Source organism: Pelecanus crispus, chromosome 5 (genome assembly GCF_030463565.1).
Source record: "Pelecanus crispus isolate bPelCri1 chromosome 5, bPelCri1.pri, whole genome shotgun sequence".
NCBI lineage: Eukaryota > Metazoa > Chordata > Aves > Pelecaniformes > Pelecanidae > Pelecanus > Pelecanus crispus.
Window position 1 is genome coordinate 51,355,412 of NC_134647.1, and position 20,012 is coordinate 51,375,423.

The 20,012-nt window shown below is 47.5% G+C and overlaps 1 protein-coding gene across 1 annotated transcript in view; it reads right to left on the bottom strand.

Moving 5' to 3' along the window:
* Nucleotides 1-8,274: 8,274 nt before the first annotated feature.
* The window catches only part of LAMC1 (laminin subunit gamma 1), a 67,270-nt gene continuing 55,532 nt past the window's right edge, over nucleotides 8,275-20,012 (bottom strand). Inside the window, exons 13-28 of the mRNA XM_075711481.1 lie at nucleotides 19,741-19,929; nucleotides 18,090-18,335; nucleotides 17,617-17,770; nucleotides 17,022-17,164; nucleotides 15,939-16,117; nucleotides 15,633-15,789; nucleotides 13,246-13,451; nucleotides 12,735-12,814; nucleotides 12,187-12,324; nucleotides 11,849-11,993; nucleotides 11,127-11,276; nucleotides 10,594-10,708; nucleotides 10,021-10,220; nucleotides 9,633-9,791; nucleotides 8,990-9,089; nucleotides 8,275-8,574 (exon numbers count right to left, since the gene is read on the bottom strand). Of these exons, the coding sequence (XP_075567596.1) occupies nucleotides 8,318-8,574; nucleotides 8,990-9,089; nucleotides 9,633-9,791; nucleotides 10,021-10,220; nucleotides 10,594-10,708; nucleotides 11,127-11,276; nucleotides 11,849-11,993; nucleotides 12,187-12,324; nucleotides 12,735-12,814; nucleotides 13,246-13,451; nucleotides 15,633-15,789; nucleotides 15,939-16,117; nucleotides 17,022-17,164; nucleotides 17,617-17,770; nucleotides 18,090-18,335; nucleotides 19,741-19,929 (2,618 nt within the window). The 3' untranslated portion in view covers nucleotides 8,275-8,317. The remainder of the gene's footprint in view (nucleotides 8,575-8,989; nucleotides 9,090-9,632; nucleotides 9,792-10,020; nucleotides 10,221-10,593; nucleotides 10,709-11,126; nucleotides 11,277-11,848; nucleotides 11,994-12,186; nucleotides 12,325-12,734; nucleotides 12,815-13,245; nucleotides 13,452-15,632; nucleotides 15,790-15,938; nucleotides 16,118-17,021; nucleotides 17,165-17,616; nucleotides 17,771-18,089; nucleotides 18,336-19,740; nucleotides 19,930-20,012) is intronic.

Here is a 20,012-nt window from a genome sequence, read left to right on the forward strand (position 1 = left end):
TCCTAGTCCTGCATATGTCAGGATAAGTGAGATGCCGGCACATCCACCTGGCCTGGAAAAGCAGCCCACCAGAGGATCACAAGGAAGGATGGATCTTGTCCTGCATGACAAAATCTTCCCCTGCTTACTGACAGGGGACACTTACTGTCACACAAGTGACCATGAGTGGTTCATGAGCACCTTTAGGTGGAATAAAGACACGTAACAAATTTTCCTCCAGTCTAAGACACAAGTTGCCTTTCAGGTCACCTTCTGCATCAGGGACTGAAATTCAACCCAACAGACAACGGTGCTGATGTGCTGCTCATTCCAGAGCTAACAAACCCGGGGTGATTAACATTTAGGTCCTTATCTGAGCCTCCTACCCTGCCCAACAGCCTCCAGACACTCATGCACCTGGAGCTGACTCAGAGGGCTTTCCTCCATGGTTCCTGGTGATCTCATGGGCACAATCAGCCCGAATTCACCACGTCTTTGCACCTCCCTTTGCCAAGCTTACCTGCCTCCACTGAGTCAACTATCTTTTATAAACAGACTGTTTCCTTTTCATTTCACACGCTGGATCTTAATACAGTTCACAACAAGGAACCCCAGCTTCACGAACACGCTGGTGGCATGTTGGGTTTTGGCACCCAAGGTTGTCTTATCTGTTTGTTTGTTTTTGTAATTATTATGTTTTTTAAGCAGTGAGACAAAACCTCTTACTGTGTTCCTACCAGTTTGGGAATTCTTAGGGTCTACTTATTCCTCTAATGAAACACAATCCGTTCTGCTCTAAAGTACATCACTTGTCTCAAACACCTCTGCAGCATCGTTCCTACCCGCTCACACCCCCCTGCTCAGGAAAATCCTCTCCTCCAGCAGTGTTGTCAGTACAGTAGTTCCTTGGACATTGCCCAGCCTGAGTCCTTGGCTGATTTCTCTCTTGAAAGACCAGCTCTCACCATCAGGAAGCTTTTCCCTTAACTGGCTCCTCCATGTTATCCCTTCTATCTTACTGTTATCACCCCACCTCTTACTTTACCTCTGCAAACAAGGCACTGACACAGATTGCCCTCCAGTCATTTCTGCATATTTACTTAGGTTACTCTCACCTCGTCATCCTCCACCATCCTTCAAGATCACCTCCGAAAACCACATGAATGCGCACATAAGGCTACCCCAAAATATATTTTCTGGGGCCCTGATTTTCTAAACACACCAGATCTGGAACAAACTGATGCACACCACCTTCTACAGATCAAATGTTGCATATCGCAACCCATCACTATGGCAGCACCATTTAAAAAAGGTCTCATATAAACATGGTTAACAATAATGTTACCTTTTAAAGTGAGCAGAAGTGTAAGCAACAGGAGGCATGAAGAACAGCCCCACTCATCTGACACTATGATTCTATGATTCTTCACTGGAGAACCTGTGTCTTTTAATCTGCAACATAAGAACTGTCCTTCTGAAGATACCGTAGAATGCTTTGGGTTGGAAGGGACCTTTAGAGGTCATCTAGCCCAACCCCCCTGCAGGGAGCAGGGACAGCTTTAACTAGATCAGGTTGCTCAGAGCCCCAGCCAACCTGACCTTGAATGTTGCCAGGGATGGGGCCTCTACCGCCTCTCTGGGCAACCTGTTCCAGTGCTTCACCACCCTCATTGTAAAAAATTTCTTCCTTATATCCAGTCTAAATCTACCCTCCTTTAGTTTAAAACCATTACCCCTTGTCCTGTCACAACAGACCTTGCTAAAAAGATTGTCCCCATCTTTCCCATAGGCCCCCTTTAAGTACTGAAAGGCCGCAATAAGGTCTCCCCGCAGCCTTCTCTTCTCCAGGCTGAACAACCCCAACTCCCTCAGCCTGGCCTCATAGGAGAGGTGCTCCAGCCCTCGGATCATTTTTGTGGCCCTCCTCTGGACCTGCTCCAACAGCTCCATGTCTTTCCTGTGCTGAGGGCTCCAGAGCTGGACGCAGCACTCCAGGTGGGGTCTCACCAGAGCAGAGCAGAGGGGCAGAATCACCTCCCTCGACCTGCTGGCCATGCTGCTTTTGATGCAGCCCAGGATACGGTTGGCTTTCTGGGCTGCAAGCGCACATTGTTGGCTCATGTCCGGCTTTTCACCCACCAGTACCCCCAAGTCCTTCTCTGCAGGGCTGCTCTCAATCCCTCCATCAATCAATGTCCTGTCCTCATTCTTCGTAACAGGGCTAAGAAAGCTACTACAGCGTGGAGACGACTGTGGTGGCTGGCAAGTTTATCAGTCCTTGAGGATATGGCCAATGGCCATGGCAGAATTAACCACTCCAAAGATAGTCTGGATCCACATAATAATCTGAATTTTTGCTGATAGCTGCTGATGCCAAGTGATGGATGTGCGAAAGCCCCAAAGCAATGGTTTTATTTACTTAACCAAGGGAAAAAAAACATTTTGGTGGCTCATGACAAACAAACAACGCCAAGATAAAGGCAAGAACCACCCAGTGGCAAGCAGGGCACATCTGACCTTCTGCATGTCCTTGCAGCCCAGCTTATCCCTGGCACCCCCACACCTCCCTCTGCAAGGGACCTTCTGAGCTGCAATGTCCTCCTGCAACTCCAGTCCTGGGCTGCTTGTGCGGGTGGCCTTGCTTCTCCTTTGGGGTTTGTCAAGAAGAGGCTTATCTTGAGATACTTTCTGTTTGCTCGCCCACTCTCCTTCCCTCCACCACCACACACATGCACCCGCTCACTGCCAGCCTCTTCAAGCCCAAGGAGCTTCTCCTCCAGTCCAGCAGCAGACCTTTATGCTGCCACCAGGGACTTCCTCAACATGGAAAATCAGGGATCCTGCTGCACCAGTATGGCCAAACACGTGGCGCAGCGATGAAGTCTGGACTTCAGTCTCTCTTTTGCCAGATGGGTGCTCTGGGCTTCTCAAAGCAGGCTTAGGGCCAGCACACCGAACCACCTTCCCCACACCTGCACAGAGGTGGTTCCATGATAGAGCGCTATTCCCAGATAGAGAATCTGTTTTATAACCAAGGATTTAAAGCACAGTGATATTATCAGTTTTATTGGTTGGTTTGTTTTTTTTTAAAAAAGGATCAAGATACATGTATCTCTCTAGATCTCCTCCTTGCTCAGGAACATGTGGGCTTCCTTCAGGAGACATCAACCTCCTGGCACATTTTGGTTTCACAGCTGGTTTTGGTGGGTCTCCAGGCACAGTTAGACACCTGGGGGCAGCCCTTGCTCAGGGGTGGCAAAAGTCAGCCAGGGCCACCCAGAGCAGAGGAGGACATTCAGGCAGAGGCTCTGCCAGGACTGGCAGAGGCAGGCAGGGGAGCAGGCAGCAGGACACTGGGGGTCAAGGGGGAGCACTGCCCTGCCCGGGTCACGGCAGCAGCAGCTGTGAGCAAGCAGGGCAGGGCCAGACAGCAGCAGCACAGCAAGGAAGTGCCGTCATGTCTGGCCTTGCCTTGCCTGTGCCCTGCCTGTACCAGCAAGGGGGTGAGACAGACAGACAGGCGGAGATGAGGGAAGGAGGCGGTGCTGTCCCACTACATTGGGATTTTTTTTTTTTTTTTTTTTACATGGCATCCCTGATGTTTCTCAGATGGGGGCACACTGAAGATACGGTCCAGCGGCTAACTAGAAAGGCTAACCAGAATGTGGTCCAAGATGTCATGGCTGTAGATGGGGGACACAGGACACCACCAGCTTGGCATGACAGCTCTATGTCCTCTTTTCCTTCCTCAGATCCACATGGACATGCTAGAGCTGCCTACTCCAGGCAGTTGCTCTCAGCATTTAACTCCTGACACTACCTTGTCCTCCCCAGAAGTGAGAGAGAACCTGGCTCAGCAGCCCCACGAGGTCAGGTCTTCTGAACTTCAGCCTCCGCAGAGCAGCCCATGAAGCCCCCAACCTCCATGAAGCCCCAAGCCCCCCTCCTCAAGCAGCGTGCTCTCACTCTGCTGGAGAACCACCCCAACAATTTTTACCCAGCTGCAAAAGACTCCTGCTGATAACCAGTGCCACCCTGGCCAAGTCCTTCCCATTGCCACCTGCTTGCCTGCTGCCAGCCTCTCGCTTCTCCAGGGAGCACATGAGAGATGATGGAGCTTGAACTTGGACAGCGAGAAAAGCCACTGGAAATCAGAGGAGAAAAAAAAAAGCCACCAGAGCATGGCTCAGTCACTCCTCAGCAAGGTCCCTCCTCTTCCACCCTGAGGTCAAGCTCAGCCCACGCTGAGCAAACACCCTCCTCAGATGTTCTTTACCTGGACTTCAAAACATCAATAAAACTCTTCCTCAGTGAGCTTGAAGTAGCATTTCTCGTGCTCCCTTGGGTCTGCTCCTCCCTGTGGCAGAGAGTAGCACACACTGCCCTCAAAAAAACTCCCTAGATATTTTGGCTGTTCCAGACCAGTGCAATACAAGTGTTTCAGAGACCCAGCATAAATCTACAGAAGCCAAGAGCTTTACCTTAATTTGGGATTTTGCCCAGGCTTTGCAGGACAAGCAGTGATGCTGTATGACCTCAAGATAAAATAGAGCACAGGCTTGCTTCTTAAGCTCAGTATTTTAGCCCCAAAATGGTAAGAGGCTCCATGTCAAGCTACAGACCATGCAAGGTCAGCACTGTCCCACTGCCTGATGCTTTGCTCCCCAACTGCTACCTACAGTCCAGCTGAAACATCAGATTTTACCAGCCAGGATTTGCTCAACAGCAATGTTGGGGAAAAAAAAAAAAAGGGCATTTTAGAAAACAAATGCATTAGTGGCAATTAGAGCTGAAGAACAAAAAGCTGGAACTAGAAAAACTGAAATAAAAAAAAGGGAAAGAACTTACCAGTTGAGAAGGGACTGGCTCTGATACAAGTTAATGGAGACGTGCATTTACCTCTGCTGAGAAAAATAAAGAAATCCAGTCTGCAGCTGTAAGATGGGTGTGATTGCAGAACTGCTCAGTCCGTTATCACAGTAATCTGTCCTGACATTAAAAACTTGCTTAATTCAGGAATAAACTTTATCCCAGGCACTGGCAGACAGGACCCACAGAACAACACAGAGTACCCAGATTTATGGTGGTTCCCAGCAGAGAAATTTCAGCTTCTTTATTAGTGTTTTTGTTTTTCTTCCCAGCCCCACCCTTTTCTATGTGTTCAGTGGAAAGCAGAAAGGATTTTACCCTTACATTGTAAATAAACACCTCCCAACCCCCCAGGGCTTTCCAGGAGGAAAGTGCAACTCCAATAGCATCAGCACCAACAAGATAATCTCATTTTTTAAGGCCTGGAAAACCAGCAGCGTAGAATTCATTGTAGCCATGGCAATAGAACAGTGGACATGGGGAGAAACCATAATCACCATGGCCATCTGCAGCCCATCACATGAATTTCCAAATTACTTTTCCCTTTCTCCCACCCCATCCAGCTCATCTGATTAATTAAGCAAGAGGTGAATCTTACAACTGAGGCACATCCCCATCAGCACACCTCTCCCCCACCCCCCCTCCCCCCAAAGCAATACTCAAAAGAATGCCAAGGTATAAGGGGGTTACAAATATTCAGACTTTTATTATAAATAATACTGTTTTATACATAAAAACTGCAAGTGTTGCATTTTGTTCACCGCCCCAGACAGCAAGACCACAGATTAAGGCAAAAAGCTGGAGTGAAGGCACATACTGAGGGGCCACAGTCAGGAATAAGGTGATGAAGGGACTGTCACACATTGCTGTGACATCCAGCACTCCACCAGCAGCTGTTGCACCATCACATTACGTAAAGAAATAACTGGGCTTATACAATGAATAATGGCTGTAATGCAGTAGTGATTAAGAGATAGCTTGTAAAGGTTTTTTTTTTTTTATTTAAAAATAAAATTCTGTTAAAAAACAGCTTAAGGAAAAAAAAAAAGAGAAGAAAGCAGGAAACCTTAGGCCTGAGGTCAGCCAGGGCATGCGCACATCTTCGCATCTGCTCTTCTCACAGCCTTGGCAGAGGTGACGCGGTTACAGCCAGCCATCTGACCAGAGCAGCCGGCCAAGACACTGACCTCAGTGGCCCACATGCGTGGGCAAGCACAGTTAAGCTCTCCTCCAGGTATTAGGTATGTTTGCAGGCAGGGGGAAATCCCAAGCTGGTAGACTGTAAGACTCTCTAAGAGAAGGGGTACAAGAGCAATGCGGGGTTTGCTGGGAACAACCCCCGCCCAGCAGCGCCGTTTCTGAGGATGCACCAAGCCTCCCGCCTCACATAGTGGTATCAAGATGTCCCCAAATCCAGCTCTCCAACCACCTCAACACTGGGTACGGTCTCCCAACAGCGCTACAGCTCCTCACAGCCCAGCTGCAAAGCCACAGCCCCTGCTCTCCTCCTGGCACAATGTTCCTGGGGACAAGGGACACAAAATGGGGTGCTGTGAACACCACACATCAGGGCTGGCTTTGCAGGGAGGGCTAGAAAGCATCCACCCAAAGGGCAAAGTGGTTATTGCTGATGCCCATATTGGTGCTGAGGATATGGGAAAGAGAAGAAAGGGGAGCCCAGCTAGGAAAAATACCAAGCTCTAAGGGAATAATACGGAGAGAAACAATATACGGTGCATGCGCCCCGATGGCTACAAGGGAAAGCACATAGAGGAGGCCAGGCTGTGCCACTCTGGAAATATGGCTGAGTATATTTACACACACACGCACACATGAGAGACTTCCTCACACTATAATCATGATTTTAAAAAAAAAAAAAGGAAAAAAAATCACATTCACACAAAAAATATAAATTTGAAATAATTAATAGCACCAGTGTGTGTCAGATAATAATTTCTTCCCCGCTACGCAAACGTACGAAGTTGCATAGTGTTTAAGGATAGATATATACTGGATCTCAAGGAGGGGGTGGGGGAGATGCCAGGCTGGAGGCAAGGAGGAAGCCACAGAGGATGCTCTCGTCTCAGAGGAGGGCCGGAGGAGGAGCGAGGGGCTCCCTGCAGCTCCCACCCAGCACCAGTAAGCAACTGGGAGGCACTACCTGGGGAGGGAGCCTGCCAGGGAGGTGGCAGCAGCGGTGTGAAATGCAGAATTTCCATCCGAGCCCAGCCTGAAGTCCTTGTGCTGCAGTGGCTTTACGGGAGATTGGCAGGCAAAAAGAAAGGAGCGCACCGGTAAGCTTCAGCTCCTTCTGCCAGGTTAAAAACAGGCAAAAAGGTGAGAGCAATGCCAGGAGATATAAAAATGCCACTGTCCTCCTCCAGGAAGAAATGGGGAGAAAGATCTTTTCATTTCCACTTGTGTGCCCCCTTCCTTCCCCACCCAAAGACATTCAGCATGAAGGCCAGTGCAGCGCTCGGAGCTCTCTGGATGGCAGCTCTACTCTTCAGCAAGACACTTCCTGCTTGAACAAACTAATCAGTCAATCAGACATTTGTAGCCTAAAAAAAAAAAAAGAAAAAAATCCTCTGGCAATTTGATAGCAACACCTACAGATGGGAACGCAGCTCATGGCTTCCACACTCCCCAGCCTAGACTACCCAGCAGGTAGCTGCTTACAGACTGGACCCAAAACTTCTCCACAGACCAGGAGCAGGGCTGGCAAGGCCCACCACTCCACTAGTAAAGACCTACCACTCCACCAGTATCCCATCTTCCCAAAGAGCTCCCCTCAGAGGCTGCGTTTTTCTCAGAGTGATGCATCACAGAAAGCATTTCAGAAAGAGGCTTCGGCTATTTTGTCAAAGGCTACCAATGCTGTCGATTGGCCACTAGTTACCGAAAAAAAAAAAAAAAAAAAAAAAAAAGCAATTCACAGGGTTAGAGGTTGGGAAGAGGGATCTGAATGAGTGCAGCTATACTGGCCGTTACAGTAATACTTTGGTAGCCATCCCCTTCCTTCATAGGGACAGAGAGCTCCGGGACCAAGGATTTTACAGTCAAGGGGAGAGGAGAGGAGAGAAAGTAGGGTTAGTTCTGCCTTGCTGTATACAGCTCACATGGTTATTTCTGAACCACAGTATAAAGAGTCCAGAGTATCTCTCATCCTTGCGCTAATCAAAGGGAAACTGTGTCTGAGAAAGGGCAAAGGCAGAGTGCTCAGGAAGACAATTTATATAAAAAACCCCCTTTGATGCCCAAAGACGGATATTTAATTTGCTTCTCAAAAAAAAAAAAAAAAAAAACCCCACCAAAAAACTTTCAACTTATCCTGATTTGAAAAGAAAACAGTGGCTGCGAGCAGCGAAATGTTGGGGATTTGAAGAAGGTAATGTGTGTTAAGGCACTCCATAGCCAAACCACCGCTCCACCGCTCACCAGGGGAATACCTCCCACCCCCAGCGCACCCTTAGGGTTTCTCAATGGACGGGGTGTTAAAACAGCCAGACGGCAAGGTCTTCTTGATGTCTTCCAGGTTGCTAATGTCCTTCAGGATCTCTTCTATGTCCCTGTTGTAGGCCTGTATTGCATCATCTTGCTTCCTGGCTTCTCTCTCAAGGAAAGACACTTTCTGGTCCAGGTCGCTGTCTTTCATCTGGTCTTTGGCACTGTTCAGGGTACCCTCAATCTCATTCAGTTTGTTCAAGTCCACTGTCTCCAGTTGCCCTGAAAAGCAAGAAGCAAGCAATGAAGTCCATTTAAAAAAGTCTTTGATTCACTGGTTTTGGGTGCTTACATAGCTGAGCCCATACCCAGACTGAGATCTCCATTGGGCCATCTCTGCATTAGAAACAGTGTTTAAACAGAATCAACCAAATGTGTTGCACCTTCACTGCCTCAACAATGGTCCTCAGCTCACAGAAGAGCAGTACCAAACATTGCACAACAAGCTTTGAGGCCATCCCAGGGGGGAAAAAACAAACTAAACCCTTGCTGAAAACACACAAACCCCATTTCTAGAAGTGAACGGACCCATTTGGTTTGTGGCAGGGAAGCCAGCACACCACACCAGCTGCCAGCACTGCAACATCAGGCAGTAGGAAACACTCAAAAGCATAAGGCATATTAAGGATAGTCTTACCTAATTGATCCAACAGGTCATTAATGACAGCAAGCAAGCTGTTCACAGAGTTCTTTGCTTTTCTTGCACTGTCTTCTGCCTCCTGGGCAGCCTGTGAGGCCTGCAGGGCATAAAAAAAAAAAGAGAGCACAAAAAGGCTGTAGGGGATTACAAAACCCTTGCCTCTCCTTTTCACCGGTCTGCCCAAGCACTTAGTCACACCCATCCCTGGCTCCTCTCTCCAGGATAACACCCCTGTGCTGAGATCTTTATCACAGTGCTGGCGAAGACTGACAAACTTCACATAATTAGTTTTCTGATTATTTCAGGATGGGGATCCCTGATAACCAAGAAGGACTTTGCAGGAAAAGGCAGAACAGACTCAATAGGGCTACAGTCAGATTTCAGTTAAAATAAAAGGAAAGTGTTGCATTAAGAAAACTGGCTCTCAAATTCCAGCAGAGAACCTATGCTAATGCCACCAGAGGAGCTCCTTTGCTCCTCTCATGTTTTCAATCCCACTTAAAACTTGGAAGAGAATGAATACTGGCTGGACCCAGTGACGTCTTTTGCAAGAGGACAGCAGGAGAAAAGCCTGCATCAACCAGGACAACAGGGAGAAGGCACCTTCTTGCCGTGGCTGCCACCTGCCAGCATTACTTACCATGCCTGCCATCATCATATCCCGCTCAGCATCATCCTGCTTCCGCTTCAGCTCTTTTTCTGCATCCTGTAGTTGCTTCATCATGTCATCCACTTCTCTGGCCAGCCCTGTCACATCAGTGAAAGTCTTGTCAGCTTCGGCTTTGGTAGCAGCAGCACTCTACAGCCAACAAGGGGAACAGGATGGAAAAAGGTGGTGAAGGTGCAGAACTTCCTTCAATCCTTTTCGTCAAAATGCACCAATTTCCTATCATGCCACATTTTGCATTCCCTAGTGGGAAATACAGCAGAAACCACACAAGGCTCACCAGGAAATACTGGAACAGAGGTGGTTATACAGTCACACACGAATATCACTGGGGATAGCTCCAGAACCACAAAGGACTCACCTTCTGAACAGAACTGGCGATTTTCTCAGCATCATCTGCTTTAGTCTTGGCTTCGCGGGCATCAGCAGCAGCATTGCCAAGTGCCAGCTCTGCCTGGCGTGTCTTATTGTTGGCTTCAGCAATGGTTTGGGTAATGGCAGGAATCTTTTTCAGCGCCTCCTCGGCTGCTGTCTTGTTATCATTCACCCGCTTATCAAAATCTAAGAAAGGGCAAAACAGATTCTTATCACTTCCTCCAGAAGAGCCTTCGGATGCTTCTTTGACCAAGCTACCCAGGCTTTGCCACCTTGACATTAGAGGGATGAAGAGCAAACTGGGGTGAGAGGACGGTATATGCTTGCAGCTACTCCCTGTTACACCTTTTCTGATGTTTAATAAGGAACTTAAACAAAAAGGAGATTTCTAGTCACTGAAAACATTTCTACTTTTTTCTTTAAAGAAAAAAAAAGCCAGAAGAACATACCCAACACTCAGGTACCGGCAATAGCATGGACCATTTAACCAAGATACCCTATTGCCAAGTGACCTATCACACAGAAATTGAAGGATTGACTGCAAGTGCTTTCTCTTTACCTTTCAGGTTGCTGAGAATGGTATTAGCCTCCTGCAGCGTGCCATTGCCCTTCCGAGCAGCTTCTTCAGCCAGGGCTTTTGCTGCATCTGCTCGAGCCAAGAGCTGGTCTGCAGTCTAAAGAGACATGACATGTATCAACATACTCTTTCTTTCCTTTTGAAGGACAGCCATCTAGGTGTATCAAAAAAGCATCGCTCAGCCTCAAACACCAATGCCATACAGAATAGCGTTCACCCCTCAGCAGCAATGCTTCCTCTGAAACCAGGTCAATTTAGGTTCTTTTGGAATACTGTTCTGAATACAAAGATGACACCACATCTGGCAAACATCCCCTATTCTCCCATACAGCCTCAATGCCACTGCTTTTACCAGCTTTTTGCATCTCCTTTCCAGGACCATTCTTAGATATTCTTGTAAATAACAGGCAGCACTAATATAACACTGAGTAAGACCAAATCTTTCATATCTGACCAGTTACGTGTTTTTCTTTGTTTTTTCCAGGGAACAAAAGCCTGCACAAAACAGAACTGACCTGTTGCTCTGTCTTCCCTTTCTCCAAGAGGTTCTTTACTTCTAGTTCCTTTCCTTTCATGTCTTCTCTCAAGTCCTCATAATCTTTCAGCTTCCTGGCAATTAGCTGATCTAACTCCTCCGCTTCCTTCTTGATCTTATTTGCTTCGTTCTGCAGGTGGAAATCAGAAACAAATGCAGATTCCTGAACCGGTGGCAAAACATGGTATAGCTTCTAACCATCAAACAGGTAGACGCTACAATGGGTTCCCGTCTCTTACAACTACAGTTACAACTTTGCCTTCAAAGCTCTGAATACCATGATGGTCAGAGCAATGAAGGACGGAGGTTGCAGACAGTTTCATATGCAAGAAAATCTACTGCACTACCGTAAGCACAGGAGAGGGAGCAGTTCTGCAGACTTCAGAGGGGAACTGAAATTTCTGCATTTCTCTGTTCAAGCCAAGATGTTTGGCAAACATTTCACTCAGTTTTTTGTCCTTCAGAGACTGGGGGAGGTGGGGGTTTACATATGTAGTTTCCTGCATGCAAGCCTCCTACATAAAAGCAGAAATGCACAAGTCTGGATTATGCCTAGATGGACAAAAATTCCACAGACTGTTCTTATGCAGAGAAACATTAGCAGTGCACACGTGAGGTATGTCAGCAACCTAGCACGGCTGCTATAATGCTTGTCCTTGTTGATCTTTAGGAAACGCTGTGCATGATGCTTCCCGCACGTACCTCTAGCCCTGTGGAATCCACGGTAGGCAGACTGGTGAGATTAGCGTAGATCTGCAGGGCTTTGTTTCCAGCTTCCTCTGCCTCCGCAAGCACCTTATTGGCCTGTTTCTCTAGGTCTCGAGAAATGTTCCTTGCTTGATTATACCTAAAAACCCCCAAGGATCCAGTTACACTACAATTTTTTTTGTAGAACTGAACTTACTAAGAGAGTAGAGAGGCTAAGAAATTGAAAGATAACTCCCATAAAACCCAAAGTATACAATGCTACAGAAGGCATCTTAGTTTTAAGCACCGCTCTAAAGCCAGGAAATAAACACAATTTTCTGTTACTGACTCACTTCTGGTTGAGCTCATCAATGTCATTTGCAGTTTGATTTTCTCCAGCCAGGGTCTTCAGCAGCAGCTGATACGCTTCTGTGGAAGTATCGTTTGCTGCCTTGGCTGTGCGAACAATCTCATCAGCTTCTTTTTTGTGTCTGGACAAGATTACAGAAGAAAAATAATGCCATTAGAATTGTCAGCCAGCGGTTTCTATCCTCATTTCCAGATTTTATTCTCTCTTCCTTTTCCTTCCTTCACCCAGATTTGCTTATGGAGGATGCCGAAACATTTGCAATGGAAGATGCTGTTTGAGACCATGTCTGCAACCCAGGCATCACTCCAGCAGTGCCCATGAGATCAGCTGAAAGGCACTGCTATGGTTGTACGTCCCTCATTCACAAGTCCAGTGTCTGCCCTCAAGATTCACAGACGTGCACTCACAGTGCCAGTATCTTACTCAAAGGGCGTGTGTTTCATACCAAGCAAATTAAATTTTGCTTCCCCCTTGTAGGAAAGAGCAGGGCCCTGATGCAGGCTGCAAGGAGCACATCTTATCACAGCCTACCTTTCAGCCAGCTTACGGGCCTCTTCTGCTAATAGAGTCATGTTGTTAGGGTCCCCGCTTGACTCGGGAGGTGTAATGGACTGGGAAAGAAGAAAGAAAAAAAATAAATCTTAAAGCTTTTTTTCCCATCTTTTATTCATCTTTGCTTTAAATATTTATTGTCACAATCTAAATGCTTAGAGATGTGTCCAACCTACTTCGGACTTCTCTATATTTTTTTTTCTTAAGCCCATGCAGTTTCCACTACTGGTTATCCCTTAAAAACAAAGGTGCTGATATTTATTTAGGAGTTCTTACGTTGGTTTCTTTGAGCAGGGGCTAAGATACCATTTATGACAGACACTGGTGATCTTCCTTTATTTATTTCCCATGAGCTTGGGTAGGGAAGAAGATATTTCCATAGCAAATTTGCTATATGAGACAGAGAACAAGCAGAGAAACACACCAGAGGGCACAGAAAGGAAAAGCCCTCTCCTCTCCTCCCCACATGGGATCTTGGCAGCGCACTCACCACATTGTCAGCTGCCATCTTTGCCTTCTCAAGCATATCGGAAGCTACGCTGATCAGGTCCTCGGTGTCCTCTACCCGCACCCGGGCTTGCTCTGCCAGGTTCTCTGTCTCCCGCACCATGCCCTGGATGTTCCTCAGCCTGTTGAGCTGACTCACTAGTGTGCTGTTGATGTCTTTGAGACGATCCATGAGGCCCTGATCTATGTCTGAAACACACAATATAAAAGAGAAGAAGCAAAATTAATTACAGCAGGAAAAGAAGCTGGAGCAGCAGCTTACCAGTGCAGGCAACATGTTGGTAGGTTAATCCCTTATTGAAAGGGGACCAGCAAAGCTGTTTCGTAAGTCAGTCAGCTTGAGATCAAAGTCATCATCAGAATGTGCACCAAATATGAGAAATGAAAAGTCATTAAATACTAACAAGGCAATCCTGCTGGGTGTTGGAACCAACTCTGATGGGTGATTTTGTGTTCAGAATTGTGTTTCACCTCTATCATTGATTTAAAGACAACAAAGCTGCTCCTCAAGAGATTTGAAACATCTGCTTTGTGAATTCTCTTCAGCTTAACTCCTAGAAGGTAAGCAGAGATGGAGAATAGTGGGGCTGTCCATTATTCCCTGCTTTGGGCAATGGTGGCTACTCCCAAGCCAGACACAATCTCCATATGGAGCAGCTAGAAGATGTGCGGAATAGCAAACCCACCCAAAACTCTCCCCCAAACCAAAGGGATGACAAAAGCTGGCAGGATAAAGCCTTAATTCTGAAATCTGTAGGATCTATGAGCCTCCCAAATCCCTCCAAATTTTTGGACCACCAGGTAACTCCCCACAACAGCATCTTAATAATGGAGCCATAAAAGTACAAATACATGTACTTTGTACACGTACATTGTAACAGTACATGTACTGCCTCATGACCAGGGGCAATTACTTTTGAAAAGGTGAGAGTGTTATGAAGTACAAGCAGAAGCCTGCAGGCCTCCAAAATTAAGATTTTTCCCAAACACATTGCCTTGACCTTGCAGCACATCTTAAGTATTGAACATGAACATTCGATACATTTCAAAAACATACTACAAACTACATATCAAGTAGAAAAACACAAATAAATACCCTTGGAAAAATCTGTGCACACCTGTAGCAGTTTTTGTTGCACTTAACTTGACTCTTCGTTAGGGAAGGGCAAAAAAGCTGGTGAAGGGTCTAGGGCACAAGTCTTATGAGGATTGGCTGAGAGAACTGGGATTGTTTAGCCTAGAGAAAAAGAGGCTGAGGGGAGACCTTATCGCTCTCTACAACTACCTGAAAGGAGGTTTGGGTGTTGGTCTCTTCTCCCAAGTAGTTAGTGATAGGACAAGAGGAAATGGGCTCAAGCTGCGCCAGGGGAGGTTTAGATTGGATATTAAGAAAAATTTCTTCACCGAAAGGGCTGTCAAGCACTGGAACAGGCTGCCCAGGGAAGCAGTTGAGTCCCAATCCATTCCCTCACTTTCCCCCAATCCCCACCCTACTACCCCCCCACATGCAACTATTATCTAGGCATGGATGCCAAGCAGGCAGCATAAAGCTACCTCAGCTAAAACTGAGAAGAGCTTCAGTGGTCATTCCCACTCACAGGAATCTTCCCAAGCAAATGCAAGAGTTAGATGCACATCAGCTTTTTCCCAGCTTCACACAAAGGGGATAGATTTTTCCAGCGTGGTCTGAAATCACTTCCAGGGGAACACCTTTTACTGCAAAGTCAACAGTCTTCAAGTTGCTTTTCTCCAAAACACACATCAGCTTATACATTAAAAAGACCCTAAAGATAAACCACTGTCACATTGCTTAACGTCCTGCTCACAACCTATGGCAGAGGTGAAAGTACAAGAATCAATTTGAAGCAGAGTTTAACAGAAAAAATAGCTACGGGCCACCAAAACAGTAGTTTCCAGAACATTATACACTTTATGGTGGGATAATTAAGCTTGCCAGTAGGATTTTGAAGCCTTCATTCTGATTGCTGATGATATCTCAACAAGAACTGCTTCATCCCAAGATGTCTGAGCAAATTTATAAGCGTAATAAATAAGTATATTGGAAAGTCTTCTGCTTGTTTAACAAGTAAAAACCTCCTTTGCATCTGGAGAAAAGGGTAACATAAAACGCTCGCATCTGTACAGAGCTAAAGGGCAGATCTTTACTTTGCATGTACAACAGAGACCACTGGGAGAACAGCAGGGATAAAAGCACAGCCACTGTTTTGATAATAACATACACTGTCTCAGCACTATCTGAAGTAGCTGTGTGTCCTGATGCACAGCACAGTCCTGAAATAAAACACGCTGTGTCCAAAGGGAACAGGAACATCAAGCAAAGAGCTCATTTCACCTATCAGGTCAGCTCACCTTTGCTGTTTTGTGCTTCCTGAAGCAACTCCGTAACATCTCTTTCTGCCTGCTTCAACCTCTCTTCAAAGGCTTGATCGGTTACAGTTTCTTCTCCTGTACCCAGATTTGCTATAAGGTTTTCCAGCTCCTGCAGCCTCTCTCGTTGCTCTGCCACCTACCCAACAGGGACAGAGCACAGCTACGACACAGAGCAAAGCACCTTGAATCTCTGCTTTCAGCAAGCATCAGCCAGCCACAGCCGCTGCACAAGCTGGCACATGCCACTGTCTCCAGCGGTACCAACAGCAGTGCTTGCGGCCTTACCTTATCTTTCACTAATCTGTAACAGGCTGGGCACTCTTGGCAGCCTGGCCATGAGCGGTTGTAGAAATAGTTCTCTTCACATTGGTCGCAGCGGCTCCCCACGAAGCCTTCCTTGCACTCGCAGCGACCATTGTCCTGGCACTGCAGGGAGCGCGAACCCTCGGGATCACAGTCGCAGGCTGTGGGAAAGTTAAAACTCAGTCAGGCTGGAGGAGAGGCAGAAATACCCTAAAACCTGCAGGGCGAGAGCATACCCTCAATACCCTAAAAAGTGGAGTCACCATCCCTGGAAGTGTTCAAAAAACGGGTAGATGTGGCACTTCGGGACATGGTTTAGTCTAGTCTACCCTTGATTGGCTTAGAGTAGACTTGGTAGTGTAGGTTAATGGTTGGACTGGATGATCTTAAAGGTCTTTTCCAACCTAAACAATTCTATGATTCTAAGTTTGCAAGAGCAACGGGGCACAAACCCACAGCTGGAGCCCCACTCCCGATGCTGTGCTTCTACACACAGCAGGGCACTGTCTAGCTGGACACAACATTCATTGCACATGTTCACAGTGCTGCTACCGCCTCTCCCACAAAGCATCATAATTTTCTACGCCATTTCATTGTAACCAACTACAGTTAATTTTTCTGCTCTTTACAGGCAGGGATATCGAGGAGGCAAGTTTTTTAATCACTTTTACAAGATCCGTTGCTCCTCAAGAGAGGATCTGTATATTCAGGCCGTTTCAGAGTAGCTCTGCAGAGATTTAACAATAGGAAACAGGACTGTTGCAGGACAAGATTCAGACAATGTATTTACACCGAAGAAAAGTGCGCATACAGTAAGTTGGAATTCTTCCTACCCCCAATTAAAAAAAAAAAAAAGAAAAAGAAAAGAAAAAGGGGATAAGCTATTATACAGACATGAAAAGACATCAAATTTCACCATGCAGGGTGTGGACGCAGAAGTGCCAACTTCTGCTGCGATGAAGAGCGAGGAAAGAAAGCGCCTTCCCAGAGACAGGAGGAAAGCAAAGGCAAGGCTGGCTGTGCAACACCCTTCCCACCTGCCTCGCTCCAGCCTCTCAGACTTACGTTTACAGCCTTCGGAGCCAAAGCCAAAGTGGTTGACCTCGCAGCTGTCACAACGCTGGCCGGCGACACCAGGCTGGCACTCGCACTGCCCGGTTCGGACGTCACACTGCCCGTTGGTGGAGCCCAGCGCATGGCAGCTGCACCTGGGGGAGGCAGCCACGCGTCAGGCGGTGACACAAGGCAGGCACAGGTGAAGCGCCTCTCTGGAGGAACCCTAATGAGCACAGCTCAATGTTCCCATTTGCCAAAAGGCACTTTTTCTTGCTGTGCAGATGCGGGAGGCGAGGCACGGAGCCTTTGAACCGTGCAAGCTCACTTGGTGCCTGCACTAAAAAAGGAGCCCATGAGCCCCTGTTACCAACAATCAGACAGTCACGTGGCACTTTTCTATTTAAAACCTTGATTTAAAGCTATTTATAAGTCAGGCTTTTTGTACAGCCTTCATAGCTGCTCCTTGACTGCTGCTCTTCCCCACCCCACCCATAGCAGCATCGAGGCACAGCAGTTACTTGTGACAAACACCCCATTCCTGCACAAGGTAAGCACAGACACCCCCAAAACCAGGCTCTTTGCCCTGAGCTAAGGCGAATGTCACCTCTCACAGCCACGTCCGCTCTGGAGGTTGAAGAAGCCAGGCTCACAGGCACTGCAGTCCCTCCCAGTGACATGAGACAGGCACTCACACTGCCCGGTCACTTGATTGCAACTTGTCTGCTGATTCACAGTGCCGTAAGGATTGCAGTGACAAGCTGCAAAAATAAAAGGGATGGAGAAATACGCAGAAAGTTAGAATTCCTTTGTGGTGTTGGTATTCTACTAGCTGGTCCCTAAATGGACCTGGATCCAAAGCACGTGGCAGTCCAGCCCCTGCATCGCACAATGCTTTTGCTTCGATGGCAGTAAGTGCCCACAAACACAAGCATTTTACAAGCTAGAACCAGGATAAAGCCACACATCGCGGTTGATAAGCACAAACAACAGCATGATGTTGCGTCCTAACACCACATCAGGAAACAGCAGCTCTCGGGGACAAAACCATGTTTCAATGCAAGAGGAACTGGCTCTCACCTCTGCACTTGTCGGCAGGATCTGGGGCCAGGGGGTTCCCAAAGAAGCCGTCTTTGCAGCGGTCGCAGTAGAAGCCAGCGGTATTGTAGATGCACTTGAGGCACTCGCCCGTCTGGCGGTCGCAGTTCCCCACGGCGTTGGGATCGATGTTGTCATTGCACTGGCAGAGGCGGCAAGGCCTCACAGCACCATTTTCACCCAGTGGGTCTCCGAAATAGCCATCGTCACACAGCTCACACCTCTTGCCTGGGACACGACAGAAATGCACATGTTGCAGCAGAAAGCCCTTTGCTGCCATCTCAACCAGACCCCCTTTGCAGCCCCTTCTGAAAAGTGAACTGTCCAGCTTCCTCCCCTTTCACCCTTCTGCTGGGGCCCGAAAGGTGCACAAAACCACACACAAATCCCTCCCCATCTCTAAATTTAAGCCGTTTTTTCACTGGAACTTTGCCTTATGAATTATTTCAGCTCCTCTTTTCCCTCCCATCCTTTTAAGCCAAACCTATTTGTTGTAATCTGTTGTTAATTTAAGAGTCCAAGCAGGTATAGCTCCATGAGGCATCACTGTTCCAGGAAGCCCCACTGCCAACAAGATCTGCCAAACCTCCACGGGCAGCCACTGAAGCATCCAACTCAGCAGCTCCCTACGCTTACTGCAGATTTGACCTCCCCAGCCGGCTATAAGCTCCTTTTCTTAGGCAGTTCTTGCATACACAAACCTTCTTTCCCCTCACAGCCCAAGAAGGCGGCAGGAGACAGGAGGAACTCTTGTGTGATCACAACGCTACAAGATGAGCTCGTACTGAAACCTGAGCTCCGGGAAACCCGGACCCCTGGACTCTGCTTTGGTTCACAATGCAGCACCACCCATGGGAACCCCCACAAGCTGCCTCTGTGTTTGGTCAGGGGCTTTTCTAAGCATTTCAAGCATTTACAGGTATTCTGTACTTTGGACTCTGCCATGCCAAGCATAAAATCAGCAGAGAAGCATGGAGGCTGCCAACCACCCTAAGGCTTCCTTGCTGTTTGCAGGCAGAACAAAAGGCTCCGCTTAACGACTCGGGTACGTGCTCGGACTTCATGGTTTATTGCTGAGAAGAAGAGATCTGTACCTGTTCACGCATTTCTCTTTAAAACTGCAGAGCACAAATCTGTTCTTTTATTTTTTGGGCAGTGCTTGTGAGTCACTGCAGCCTTCCTGCTTTTCCTAGGGAGGGCACTGGCCCTCCCCAGCAAGGATCCCACAGTGCCTCTCTGGCTGGCAAACTGCATGTTCTAATTTTATTTCAGTCTGACCTGCCTTCCTGGCTCTTTTAAACCTATCCTATTTTCTGCCCAGCACTGTGCAATTAACAGAGCTCTATTAGAAGCTAGCACAGCTCACCCATGTAGCATAGAAATGTTCAGACTTTGCACAGATTAAGCCTTTGTCTCCCTTTTGCTCTTGAGATACCGGCACAAAGGACACAGGTAGCCCCGAGCCTCATACAAGACAGAAAATAGGGCTGAGCAAGAGAGAAACATTTGAACCAGAAGACACAGCAGCTTTCAGCGCTGCTCACTGCAGGTCAGAGCCCCAGAACTGGCAGGAGACAGATTTCCACAGGCACATGGGGTGTAGAAAAAGAGATTTTTTTGTGTAGGTACACACCTGTAGTGCCAGCCTGGCAGCTGGTGCACACAACCTCCTTCGTGCGGGGCACAATGGCACAACTTGAGCTGCCTGGGCACGGGCAGGGCTGGCAGTCTGAGGCTGTGCCTGTTGTTGCATCTCCATAATACCCATCGCTGCACTTCTCACAGTGAGACCCCGCTGTGTTATCCCTGCAATTGCACACGCCTGGAATAGAGAGGGACATGGATTTTGCTTCATCGTCCAACCCAGAAAGAAGAACCACCTCTTGCTGCTCCCTGTTTTATCAG